The sequence below is a fragment of the Lynx canadensis genome, chromosome E2, assembly GCF_007474595.2.
Source record: "Lynx canadensis isolate LIC74 chromosome E2, mLynCan4.pri.v2, whole genome shotgun sequence".
NCBI classification, from domain to species: Eukaryota; Metazoa; Chordata; class Mammalia; order Carnivora; family Felidae; genus Lynx; species Lynx canadensis.
Genome location: NC_044317.1, coordinates 1,402,025 through 1,414,203, shown reverse-complemented (window position 1 = coordinate 1,414,203; position 12,179 = coordinate 1,402,025). Strand labels below are relative to the sequence as shown.

At 68.4% G+C, this 12,179-nt stretch overlaps 1 protein-coding gene across 1 annotated transcript in view; it reads left to right on the top strand.

Moving 5' to 3' along the window:
* Positions 1-11,977, top strand: part of ZFPM1 (zinc finger protein, FOG family member 1) — a 67,510-nt gene extending 55,533 nt beyond the window's left edge. The window contains 7 exon segments of the mRNA XM_030298766.1: positions 4,348-4,450; positions 5,995-6,207; positions 9,037-9,267; positions 9,569-9,664; positions 9,735-9,881; positions 10,078-11,020; positions 11,022-11,977. Of these exon segments, the coding sequence (XP_030154626.1) occupies positions 4,348-4,450; positions 5,995-6,207; positions 9,037-9,267; positions 9,569-9,664; positions 9,735-9,881; positions 10,078-11,020; positions 11,022-11,880 (2,592 nt within the window). The 3' untranslated portion in view covers positions 11,881-11,977.
* The last annotated feature ends 202 nt before the right edge of the window (positions 11,978-12,179 follow it).

Below are 12,179 nucleotides of genomic sequence, written 5' to 3'. Positions count from 1 at the left end.
CTGCACCCCACGTCTGCCCAACCCCAGACCCCTGCAGGCTCTGTAAGGACAGGCCCCAGCCACGTCCCCGCCTGGCCCTCCCCTCCCTCCCGCAGCCTCCTCTCGGAGGGTTTTGTCCTCCTTGGGCCCAGGGCGCAGGTCGGCCCGGGGAGACTTGGCACGAGGCTGGAGACTCTCTCCAGGCGGAGAGATAATGTCCGAGGGGAGCGAGGGACCAACGCCAGGGAAGCCAGTGGCCTTTTGAGGTTCTTGCTGGGGAGCTGCGGGAGGAAGGAGCCTCGTCTGCTTTTCGCTGGGGCTTTATCTCCTGCAGAATTAAATCCTTGATTAACCCTTATCTCCCCAGCAGGCGCTATCTGCGCCTTGGCGCCGAGTGTCCAGACACACCGTCCGTGATGATTGATTTCTTAAAGATACGCGCGCCTTTCCGATACTCCAGTTATTGTCTAAATATTTTTGCTAACGTTTCAGCGGGCCCCTTATCGAGCTCAGCTGATGGGCCCCAGTTCTCTCCCCCACGCACCTCCCGCCCCGTATCGTCCTATCAGCCGCCGGGCCGTTTGTCTCCGCTGTTTGGAGAGGAAGGAGGGAGAGGGGCACCAGTGGGGTGTGACGACCCTTCCCCGCTGGTTTTCTTGGGCCCAGGGCTACTGGCAGGTGGGAGGGGGGACCGGGGTGGCTCCCCTGGCAGTCTCCACACTCACAAGACTTTGGGGATGGGACCCCAGGAAGTCCACAGAGTGAGTGCACAGAGCTCGGCAGGGGTCGGGTCAAGAGTGGTTGCTGCACTAGTTTGCTGTGTGACCTTGGGCAGGTCCCTCCCTGGTCCAGCTGTGGCTGCCACATCCCAGGGCTTCGAAACCCAGCCAGTGCTAAAATTTGCGGTCAGATACCAGAAAAATGTTCAGAATGGATGGGTGGATGGATGGGTGGGTGGATGGATGGATGGATGGATGGATGGATGGATGGAAGCAAGCAGAGATCATGCAGACCCTGGGTCAGTCCTGTGTGCACACGGCCACCTCCCATGGCCTTGGGCATCATTCAGCTCTGTGGGCCTCAGTCCTCATCTGTGAAATGGGCTCTTCGCGGGGTGTGGGGGAGGCAAAGACAGAAAGGCGGTTGCCTCTGGGAGGGTAAGCAGGATGGAGACAGGACTCGTCAGGATGAGCTGAAGGAAGGAGGTGGGTGGGGGCCTGAGCCAGAGCCCAGCCCAGGCCCGCCCCAGCCCTGACCTCCCACTGACCTGCCCTACAGTGACCGGGGGGACTGGCAAACCCGCTGACCTTGTGCAGAGCGGTCTGGCTCGCTGGGCTGGGCCGCCCCCTCCCCATGCCAGAGCACGGCCCCCACCTCCCCGACGGTGCTGCCTGAGATGCGCGGCGAGGTTTGGGAACAGCCTCAGCGGATGCGGCAGAGATAGAGTTTCTGATGGTTATCGGCAGGCACAGAATCCAGACGCTGACCTCTTTGTTGGGGGAGACAAGGAGTGGTCCCAGATGCGCCCAGAGAACTTCAAGAGGCTGCCCGTTATCTCAGGGCTGGGTGGGGCCGTCCTGGAGCCAGGAGGGAGGGACAGGCAGGACCCCAAGGGGCTGCAGGCAGGGTGGGTGGAGGGGCGTCTTCCTGAACCCGGACACGGCCTGTCCAGGGTGAGCTGGACACAGGGCGCCGAGCCTGGGGGCGTCTGTGCAGGGAAGGCAGCCGGGAGCACAGGCCGATGGTTTTGGCAGAAGGGCCAGGCCGTCCCTCCGGGATTACACCCCATTTCACTGCCCGTGGGCAGGGCAGGGCAGGGCAGGGCAAGGTCGGTCAGGAAGAGGGCCCTCCTCAGGCCAGCGCCTTCAGGCACCAGAGAAAGGGGCTTCTGTTCCAAGGCTGCTCGGAGTTGGAGGGGAAAACGGGAGGAGGAAAACCAGTAATGGGCAGCCGGGTGCTGCGTCCGCCCCTCCACGGGGGGCCGGCGGGGCAGGGTGGGGGCCGGCCCTGCAGCCCCGGGAGGCCAGGGAAGGTCTTGTCCCCAGCCGTCCCCATGTAAGTGCGGAGGAGCACAGGGCCAGGTCGGGCAGCCCCAGACCGTCCTGGGAGTCGGTGCAGGGCAGTGGTGCCCTGTCGTGCGGGGCGGCCGGCAGCACGCAGGCGCTCGGCCCCAGTGGGACCGGGGCACGGCCGCCTCTGTTCCGGGAAGTACACGGAGAGCGAGGGTTCTGCAGCGTCAGCAAAGCCGTGCGTGTTTTTATCATGCCGGGAGCACGCTGCTCCTGCGAGCGATAAGCATTAAACCTACCGGGAGGCTGTCAGTCTCAGTTTGAGGGTTAGAAATATTGGGACGAATAATTAGATTTCATATCGTTACCACAGCGCCAATCGGAGGATCAGGCAGATTAATTTTTTTCGCCATCCTCGGCTCATTAATATTCATTAGAGACTCAGGAGGCCCGGCCCCGCCTTGCTGCAAGCCGCTGTCCAGGTCAGCGCAGCCGGGACGCCGCCGGTCACCTGCCGCAGGGGCGGCCCCACCTGGCCGCTAGTCCCCACCCCACCCCCCCCCCCCCGGCCACCTCTGGCAGAAGCCTCGGAGCCGGCGGGCACCCCCGGCCGGCGTCCTGTCCTGCAGCCGGGGGACCCCGAGTGTCTGCTAAAAGCAGGGTGCTGCCAGCCTGCCCGAAGCGGGCTCCCCGGGTGAGATGCTCTAAGTTGACAGCTGGCAATTGCTGGCCTGGGGCCCCCGGTGGACCCCCCCCCCTGCCTTCTGGGTCCTGCTGGCCAAGGGGAAGACAAAAGCAGGGGGGGGGGGCAGGGGCTCCTGGCTTTTGTACCAGGCGGGCACTGCCGGAAGGGACGGTTTCGTGCACGTCGACACCTCCCAGGGCCTGGAGGGGCTGATCTTCAGAGGGTAGCCTCGGCCACCCGCCCCCCAACCCCGAGAGCAGGTGGCAGGACCGGGCCGGGTCTGGAGCACACACGTGGTTTGAGTCACAGCTCCGAGCAGAAGGGACATCACCCGTTGGCAGAGGGGGCGGGCAAAGGTGCCGGCCAGGTCCGGCTACTAGTCTCCACCGGCCCTTTCCGTGGCCAAGCCACGGAGCTACTCCAGCGGCCAAGGTGCCTGGCCTCGGGAGGTGTGCTTGGCTCAGAGGCCTGATGTCGCCGGGTCCCTGAGCCTGCCACAGGGTGGGGATGAGAGGACAGAGCGGTCAGAGGGACCTCCTCGGGTTCCAGGGTGTTACCGGGCCCACGGTCACAGCGGGGGAGGCCCGGCCTGGACCCCGACGCTCGGCTCTGGAGCCCGTGTCGTCCCCGGGCAGGGAGGCGCCCACGGTCTGCAGAGGGTGCCTCCGAGGCCATCGCTAGCGCGACACAGAGGCAGCATCTCAGCCGCCTGCTGTGTCCGCCTGGGGTGCCCACGGCCACCCTGGTCTAGGTGGCAACATTTCCAGGTGACAGCACGTGATACAGGTTCTTCAGTTCAAGGTCCCGAGGCACCCTTTTTTGAATGCAAGGCACTTATTCGCATACAACAAAAATACCCAAACGTCACGCCGAGCTGCTGGCTGAGTGGGGGGGGGCCCCGGTCAGAGCAGCCCAGAGGCGGGGTGCGGCCCTGGGGCTGAAGCCCTGGGTGTGGCCGCAGCCACCCCAACCTCGCAGGGCAGAACCGGCCCCCACCCTCCGTGCCCGGCCTCTGCATCCTGGCCCCAGGGGCCGCCCCCTTCCCCCACCCCGCCCCGGGCCGTGCACCTGCTCCAGGGCCGGGACGGTGCGGGGCGGCCCCACAGAGGCGGCCCCCCGGGCTGAGCCCACAGCCCTCCTTCCTTCCAGGTGCTGCAGCGGCCCGGCCCGCAGACCGAGCCGGGGAGAGGGCATGGCCGGGCGAGGTGGCACTTGCAGGAGCCGTGCCCCATTTTCCTTGCCCCTCGCCCCTCTTCTCGAGGTGGGAGAAGGGAACTGCCTGCTTCCGGGCTGACAGGCCACGTGCGGGCCCGTTCTGGCCCACACACCCCACGGACTGCCCCTGGCCCTCAGCGACCTGCCTCGGTAGGGAGGCAGGGAGAGAACACAGATCTGGGTGTGAGTTCCTGTTCTGCAGCTCCCTGGCTGTGTGACCCTGAGCAAGTGGCCTGACCTCTCTGGGCCTTGGTTCCGGAGAACCCAGTGCCCCCTGCACGGAAAGTGCCGGCTCCCTGCTGCGTCTGTTGGCAACACAGTGCTGACCACGGGGCAGCAGGCTGTGGCCTGGCCACCCCGCTGGTCTCAGGCTTTTCCCCCTGGGCCACACGGGACCCCCACCCAGGCCCTTCCCGTGCTGTCCCTGATGAGCCTCCTCCCGCCCCCCTCCCCCCCCAGGGCCCTGCCCTGACCCTGCTGCTGGAGGATGAACCCTGCTGGTTGAGGATGCTGCCGCAGGCCCCGACCGAGGCCGAAGCCAACGCAGAGATCTACAGGAAGGGTTGGTATCCTGGCGCTTCCCCGTGGCCTTCCGGTTGGGGCGGGGGCACTTGGCTGGCCCTGGGCTGGCCCTTAAAGGGAAAGCGGCCTCCTTGGGCCGCTCGGGGCCGGGCCTTGGGGCAGACCACCGCTGCCACCTACGCCTCCAGTGCCCTGATGCAAGAGGTCAGCCCTGGGGTCTCGGGGACCGGCCGTCCTTCCTGAGCCCGGGCAGTGACTGCTCTCAGGGCCCCTTGGAGACCCCCGGGATCAGCAGAGGATCCCAGGCCAGGCAGGCCACGTTCAAACCCAGCCACGTGGGGCCTGGGGGCTTCTGCTCTTGCCTGCATGCACCTTCTAGAAGGAGTGGCCCAGGAGGGAGGAGGGGAAGCAGCAAAGGGTCCTTACCACCACCACCACCACCACCCCGCCCCGCCCTCGATTCAGAGGGCTCAGGCCACTCAGACGTGACACGGGCTTTTCCATCTCCTGCCGCCTGGGTGGTTCGACTCCTAAGCAAAGGGTGATGTGGTCGTCCGCTTGCCAGGGCAGTCAGGACCCCTCTCTCCGCGCTGCGGACGAGGCGGCTCCGGGGGCCGCGGAGGGTGACGGAAGCACAGAGTCGGGAGGGGTGCGTGCCCGACCTTAGGAAACGGCCTCTCATTCCCCTGCGGGGTCTCCGCTTTGCCGGAACGTTCCAGGGTGCCACCTCCGGTCGCCTCCCTGCACACAGCACATTCTGCTGAATATTCCCAGTGGAGGCCACGCTCCGTCCTCAGGGGCAGCTCTCATTTCAGGAGGGGGCCAGAGGCCGTCAGGGGCAGGGCAAGGGACACACCCCCAGCCCAGCTGAGCTTGCGGGCGGCCCCTCACTCCTGGGCGCCTCCCCGGCCTGAGGGAGGTACAGCGCAGGTGCCGAGGCCGCATCCGGGAACCCGGGCCACGCTTCAGCCCACCTCCCGCCGAGGGATACTCTAAGGCCCCAGACCGCAGCCGGAAGGCACCGGAAGGCCCGGTGTTGGCGGCCAGCTGTCAGCCCCCCGTTTGTATACTCAGCCTGCCCCGCCTGCCTGGTCAGCAGGGCTGCGGCCACTGCCTGCCAGGCAGGACAACATCCTCACGGTGCTGATGGGAGCAAGGCTGTCCTGGGGGGTGGGGGGCGGGCTGCGCCTCCGGGAGGTTTCCTGGTGGCCTCAAGCTGGACACAGGTAAGCCGGCTGAAGCCTGGGTCGTTGGCAGAGGCTGCCCCCTGCCGGCTGCCGCGGGAACAGCCGCTCCTGGCTCCTCTGCCGCTAGGCTGCCACCCTGGCGCTCTGCTGCCTGTCCCACAGGCCACCCCCCACCCTGGAAAACGGAGCGGGCAGGCCCGGGAAGCCGCCCAGTTGCCCCATCACAGAGAGACTGGCCTCACACAGCCACGCACCCCAACCTTGGATCCATACTCCCCCCCCCCCCCCCCAGCCCCGCCGACCTCAAAGCCCTGGTCTCCGGGAGGGGGCGGGAGGGTGGGGCGTCTCAGAGGGGTGGCCAGCGGCCCTCCCGTCACCAATGATTCTGCCCCTGCAGATGAAGCCCTGTGGTGCAGAGTCACCAAGCCGGTGCCGGCGGGCAGACTGCTGGGTGTGCTCCTCACAGCGGCTGAGCCCCGTGGCACCCCCAGCCACCCCGTGAAGGAGGAGCCAGCCGAGCCCGAGTGCCCAGCCCCCTCCCACACCGACATCCAGCTCCTGCCCCAGCAGGCCGGCATGGCGTCCATCCTGGCCACGGCGGTCATCAACAGTGAGTATGCCACCGCGCCACCCCAGCTCCACGGCACTGCGGGGACAACCCCCAGGACCTCAAGACCCGCAAGGATCGGCTCCCGCTGTGATCTGAGCAGAAGGTGTGCCGGGGCGGGGGCGGGGGCAGGGGTGGGCCCGGCCAGCAGTCTGGCCCCTGCCCCACAGATGCCAGTGCCAGGGATCCGTGCACCCCCAGACACGGCCAAGTGTCCCCTGGGGGCAGAATCACCCGGTGCGAATACCTGGGGGGCTGTTGCTCACAGGCTGGTGCCAGCCAGGACGCACCGAGCCAGAGTGTTGTGAGCATCAGATAGGATTTACTCCACACCCTTGTCAACGGCCACGTAGAAGCGCGTGGTCCCGGGGAGGCACAGGCGGCCTGGCCGGGTTGGGGGGGAGTGGGCTCCAGCATGGCGCATCTTGTGACACAAGTTGGGACAGGATCACAGGCTGGCAGCGCCTGCCTTAATTGGGGTGCTTGGGCTGAGCCCAGCAAGGTCGTCGCGTGTCCGGGGCACAGCACCTACAGGAGGCAAGCGTCTCCAGCAGAGAACGTTTATTTAGCAAAGGGGCTGATCCGACTGCTTTCAAATCACCCTGGCTGCTGGGGTGGGGGAGCCGCAGAGCTGCAAAACTGGGGGGAAAAGTGACCTTGTTGAGGAAGTCCAACGTGATGACGGCTCGAAGCAGGGGTGGAAGCTGCCCGGGCCAGATGGGGCGTTGGGGCTGGCGGGGGCCCGCCACGCGGCTTGAGATGCGGTGGGGAGCCACCAAGTGCACGGCCAGCTGCGCACTGCTTGGCGCGGTCCCTGGTGGGGAGTCCCGGAGGAGAGCCCACTCTGAGCGTCCTGACCCTGAGAGGTCTTACGGACGCTAAAGTGGAGCCTGGGAGGTGGCTGGGGGCAGGACGAGGTCCAGCGACAGGCAGCACCCGCGGACACAAGTGGGGAGCAGGAGGCACCAGCCGAGGGCGGGGGGGGGGGGGGGGGTCCGCTGCGTCCTGGCCATGGAGATGTGGCCACAGACCAAAACCGCCAGGGCTGAGCGAGCAGGGAGTGAGGAAGTGTGTGGAGGGACGCGGCTCGCGTCGCTGGGACTCAGGCAATCCCGCGGCACATCTGCGCGCTGGTGGAAATGACCCAGGATGGGGAGGTGGGGGGCGAGCCCCCAGAGCCCTCATGGAGGGAGGACTGGGGGCAGGCGACAGAGAGGGTGGCCACGAGCAAGCAGGACCCCTTCCAGACACCGAGCTTTCGGGGGAGAAGGGAGGCTCGAAGGGGCCCTCGGGGGCAGGACGGCCACCTGACCAGGGCATTTGGTGCCCACGGTGGCACAACAGGGTCGGTCGGGTCCTCGGCACTGAGGCGTGAGCCCCCCTCTCCTCTGTCCAGGCTGCTCCAATGGGCTCTGGGGGAGGCCCAGACCCTGGGAGGGCTTCCTCCCCTTGGGTCTGTGGCCTGGGTGTCAGAGCCTCACCCTGAAGCAGCAGGAGTATGGCCACCAGGGGCTAGACCCCTCATCTACACCCCCCACCCCACACGGTGGCCTAGGAAAGCCTTAATGCACCGTCCATGAGACCTGGTTTAATGTTCCACACCCACCCCCTCCGGGCCCCTGTGTTCTCGCCTGTGAAACGAGGGTGGTGGAAACACCAGGCGTGTGTGCAGGGCAGCCCTGGGGCAGGGAGACTGTGACCATCCCCGCTAAACCAGGGCTGAGCAGGCCTCTGAGGCCCCGGCCCCTCTCCCCAACTCCGGCCCTGCGGGCGCAGGAACAAACCCACCAGCCCAGCGCCTCAGCTAACACAGCTGCCTTGAAGCCCCCAAATCAGAGTGAACTTGGGAGGGAGGAGGAGGACCCCCACCCCCCGTTCTGCCCTAATTGTGGGCCCAGGATAAGCCTCAGAGAAGCCGGGGTGAGGGACGTGTGCAGTCCAGCCTGGAACGAGCCCTCCCCCAGCCGTCTTGAGCCAAGGGGTTAGGTGGCCACAGAGCAGAGGCGGCATTCCTGAACATTCTGCCGTAAAGACGCTGAGAACTACCCGTCAGGGAAACCCTCCCGAGCCGCAAAACCAGCCTGCGATCCAGACTCCAACACACGGAGAAGTCACAGGCCCTCTGTCTGGGATAAATGTCAATTAAGCAATTTTGACCAGTAACCGCTGTGAAACCACTTGGGGGGGGGGGGCTGGGGGGGGGCTCTTCCTCTGCAGCCCCCAGGCCACCCTGAGCCGCCGCTCACCTGTGGCCCTCCTGCCCAAGCGCTTCAAGATTCACGCACGGGGGCTCCCTGTGCCCCTGGCCACTCCTACCTGCCCACGGGAACACACGCGAGAACTCCACAGACACCCAGGTCCACACCACCCCTCACGCCCCACACGCCTGCCTGCCTCCACGTGGTCGCCCCCACCTAGTCCTCCACGGAAGCAATGCCTCACTCCCTCAGGGGTCCACTAGCATGTGGCCACGCCCCTTCCGTGGACACCCGATGAGGCTCCGGGGTCTCTTAGGGGGCTCACTGTTGGGAGGCAGCACGGGCGCCAGCCTGGGGGGGGTTAGAGACCCCGCCCACGAGGTCCACGGCATCCTGGACATCTGCAGAAAGACAACCCGGGTTTCCAAAGGGACAGAGGAGAGCGGGCAGCGGTGACAGGAGGGAAGGTCCCAGGCACAAACCTCACTCCTTGGGATGTCGGGGGGGGGGGGGGGCAGGCGGGGCAGAGCCCTCGTGGTCTGGAGGCGCACTGCCTTGCCTGGACTGCAGGCGGCCCTCCTCTGCCGCCGGGGGGGGGGGGCCCTCAGGCTGCGCCCCCCTCTCGCCCCCGCAGAAGACGTCTTCCCCTGCAAAGACTGCGGCATCTGGTACCGGAGCGAGAGGAACCTGCAGGCCCACCTACTCTACTACTGCGCCAGCCGCCAGACCACCGGCTCGCCCGCTGCGGCCGCCGACGAGAAGCCCAAGGAGACCTACCCCAACGAGCGCGTCTGTCCCTTCCCCCAGTGCCGCAAGAGCTGCCCCAGCGCCAGCTCCCTGGAGATCCACATGCGCAGCCACAGCGGTGAGCCCCCACCCCCCGCCGTGTCCCCTGCCCTCCTCTGCTGCCTCCGGCCCGGTGCCCGCCACGCCACAGGTGTGCCCATGTGGTCCTCCCACCGCACCACAGGGCACTCCCAAAGCACGCGCCCCCCCCCCCCCCCCCCCGTGATCACCTGAATGGTCAGCTAGGGGCTGGGCCCTTGCCAAAGTCCTGGGAGACCAGGGGCGGAGGAGGACGGGCTTTAGCATCCCCTCCCCTACGCCCTAAGCCCTTGGCCAGCTGGGCTCCCGGAGCCCACCCCTCACTCAGCCTCGTGTTCCAGGAGAACGGCCCTTTGTATGTCTCATCTGCCTGTCGGCCTTCACCACCAAAGCCAACTGCGAGCGGCACCTCAAGGTGCACACGGACACGCTGAGCGGTAGGTGGGGCTGGGAAGGGGAGAGGGGGGGCCCCCACCCCAGGGCCCTGATACCACAGCCTGCCTGCAGGTGTCTGCCACAGCTGTGGCTTCATCTCCACCACAAGGGACATCCTCTACAGCCACCTGGTGACCAACCACATGGTCTGCCAGCCGGGCTCCAAGGCGGAGATCTACTCCCCAGGGGCCGGACACCCCGCTGCCAAGCTCCCCCCAGGTGAGGCCCTGGGTTCCCCACGGGGACGGGGAAGGGATGGGTTGGCACTGACGGCAACCGGGGGTCCGTTTCATCCTTGGCCCTCCACCACCTCTACCCAGCCCAGCTCTGCCCTTCCCACCCTACCCCTCCTCAGGTCTGGCCCAGGTAGGTCCTGCTCCAGCCCTGAAGTGTGGCCCATGGGGTCTCCCTGCAGACAGTCTGGCCAGCTTCCAGCAGCACACGGCCCCCCATGGCCCCCTGGCTTCCACCGACCTGGGCCTGGCGCCCACCCCCTCACCAGGACTGGACAGGAAGGCTCTGGCTGAGGCCACCAATGGAGAGGCCAGAGCGGCCCCCCAGAACGGGGGCAGCAGCGAGCCCCCGGCGGCCCCCCGGGCCATCAAGACAGAGGCTGCGACCGAGGAGCCCGAGGCGGAGCCAGGGCCCCCAGTCGCCGCATCGAGGACACCCTCACCGCCCAGCCCTGCCCCTGCCAGGGTGAAGGCCGAGCTGTCCAGCCCCACACCCGGCTCCAGTCCGGGCCCTGGCGAGCTGGGGCTGGCGGCCGGCACGCTCTTCCTGCCGCAGTTCCCCGCGGCGCCCCCGGCCTCAGAGATCCTGGCCAAGATGTCGGAGCTGGTACACAGCCGGCTGCAGGCGGGCGCGGGGGCCCAGGCCGGCCTCTTCGCGGGGGCTCCCAAGGGCGCCACGTGCTTCGAGTGCGACATCACCTTCAACAACGTCAACAACTTCTACGTGCACAAGCGCCTCTACTGCTCCGGCCGCCGCCCGCCTGACGACGCGCCCCCAGCGCGCAGGGCCAAGGCACCCCCCGCCCCGGGCCGCGCACCCCCCGGCCCACCGCCCCCCGAGGCCGACCCGGGGCGCGCCTCGCCGAGCTCCGGGGCGCGCGAGGGCGAGGCGGGGGGCGCGGCCACACCCGAGGCCGAGGCCGAGGCCGAGGCCGAGGGGGGCGGCCGGGGCAGGGAGGGCAGCCCGGGCAGCCCCAGCCCGGGCAGCGGGGCGGACGAGGACGACGATCCCCGCCGGACGCTGTGCGAGGCCTGCAACATCCGCTTCAGCCGCCACGAGACCTATACCGTGCACAAGCGCTACTACTGTGCTTCGCGCCACGACCCGCCGCCGCGCCGGCCCGCACCCGCCGGGACCCCCTGCACCCCCAGCGCCCCCCCGCGCCCGCCGTGCCCGCCGCGCCGCGGTGCGCACGCGCCGGCGCCGCAAGCTGTACGAGCTGCACGCGGCCGCCCCGCCCCCCGCCTCTGGCCCCGCCCCCGAGCCGCCTGCGTCGCCGTCGCCCCGGCCGGGAAGCGGAAGCGGGCCCGACGCCGCCGCCGCCGCCGCCGCCGCCGCCGCCGACGGCCCCATCGACCTGAGCAAGAAGCCGCGGCGCCAGGCGCCTGTGCCCGCCCCCGGCCTGCCCGCCCTGGCCGACTACCACGAGTGCACAGCCTGCCGCGTGAGCTTCCACAGCCTCGAGGCCTACCTGGCGCACAAGAAGTTCTCGTGCCCCGCCGCCCCGCGCCTCCTGCGCGTCGCCCCCGAGGACGCGGCCGCCAGCGCCGTCGTGTGCCCCTACTGCCCGCCCAACGGCGTGGTCCGCGGCGACCTCATCGAGCACTTCCGCCTGGCGCACGGCCTGCTGCTGGGCCAGCCGCCCGCCGGCGCCCGGACGCCCTCGCCCGCCGCCCCACGAGACGGCCTCAACGGCCAGGAGCTGCGGGAGCCGGCCCCCGGCGCCCCCGACGGCAGCCCCCGGCCCGGCCCGCCACCGGCCCCGTCCCCCGAGGCGGTGCCGCCACACCCGCCGCCCCCGCCGACGCCCCCTTCCCACTCGGACAAGGGCGTCCAGACCCCCAGCAAGGGGACGCCGGCGCCCGCGCCCCCCGGCAGCCACAGGTACTGCCGCCTGTGCAACATCAGGTTCAGCAGCCTGTCCACTTTCATCGCCCACAAGAAGTATTACTGCTCCTCGCACGCGGCCGAGCACGTGAAGTGAGCGGCCGCCACACTACAGAGACCGCTTCGCGCCCCGCCGCAGGCCAGGCGCAGGCCAGGCCCGGGGGCTGCAGGGGACCGCGCCTGCCTGGACTATTGGCACTTAATAAAGAAGTTCAGTTTGATGAGCACCGTAGTGGAGCGGCCTAGTTGTCTGAGCACAGGGTCCTTGGGGGTGGGAGGAAACACGTGGGGCCAACACTGTGGGGGTGGTGAGCGCCACCCTGAGCGCGCCCATTCGCCCCTGCAACCCAACCCACCGGGACCAGGCCCCCAGCCAGAGTCACGGGTTCGTGGGCC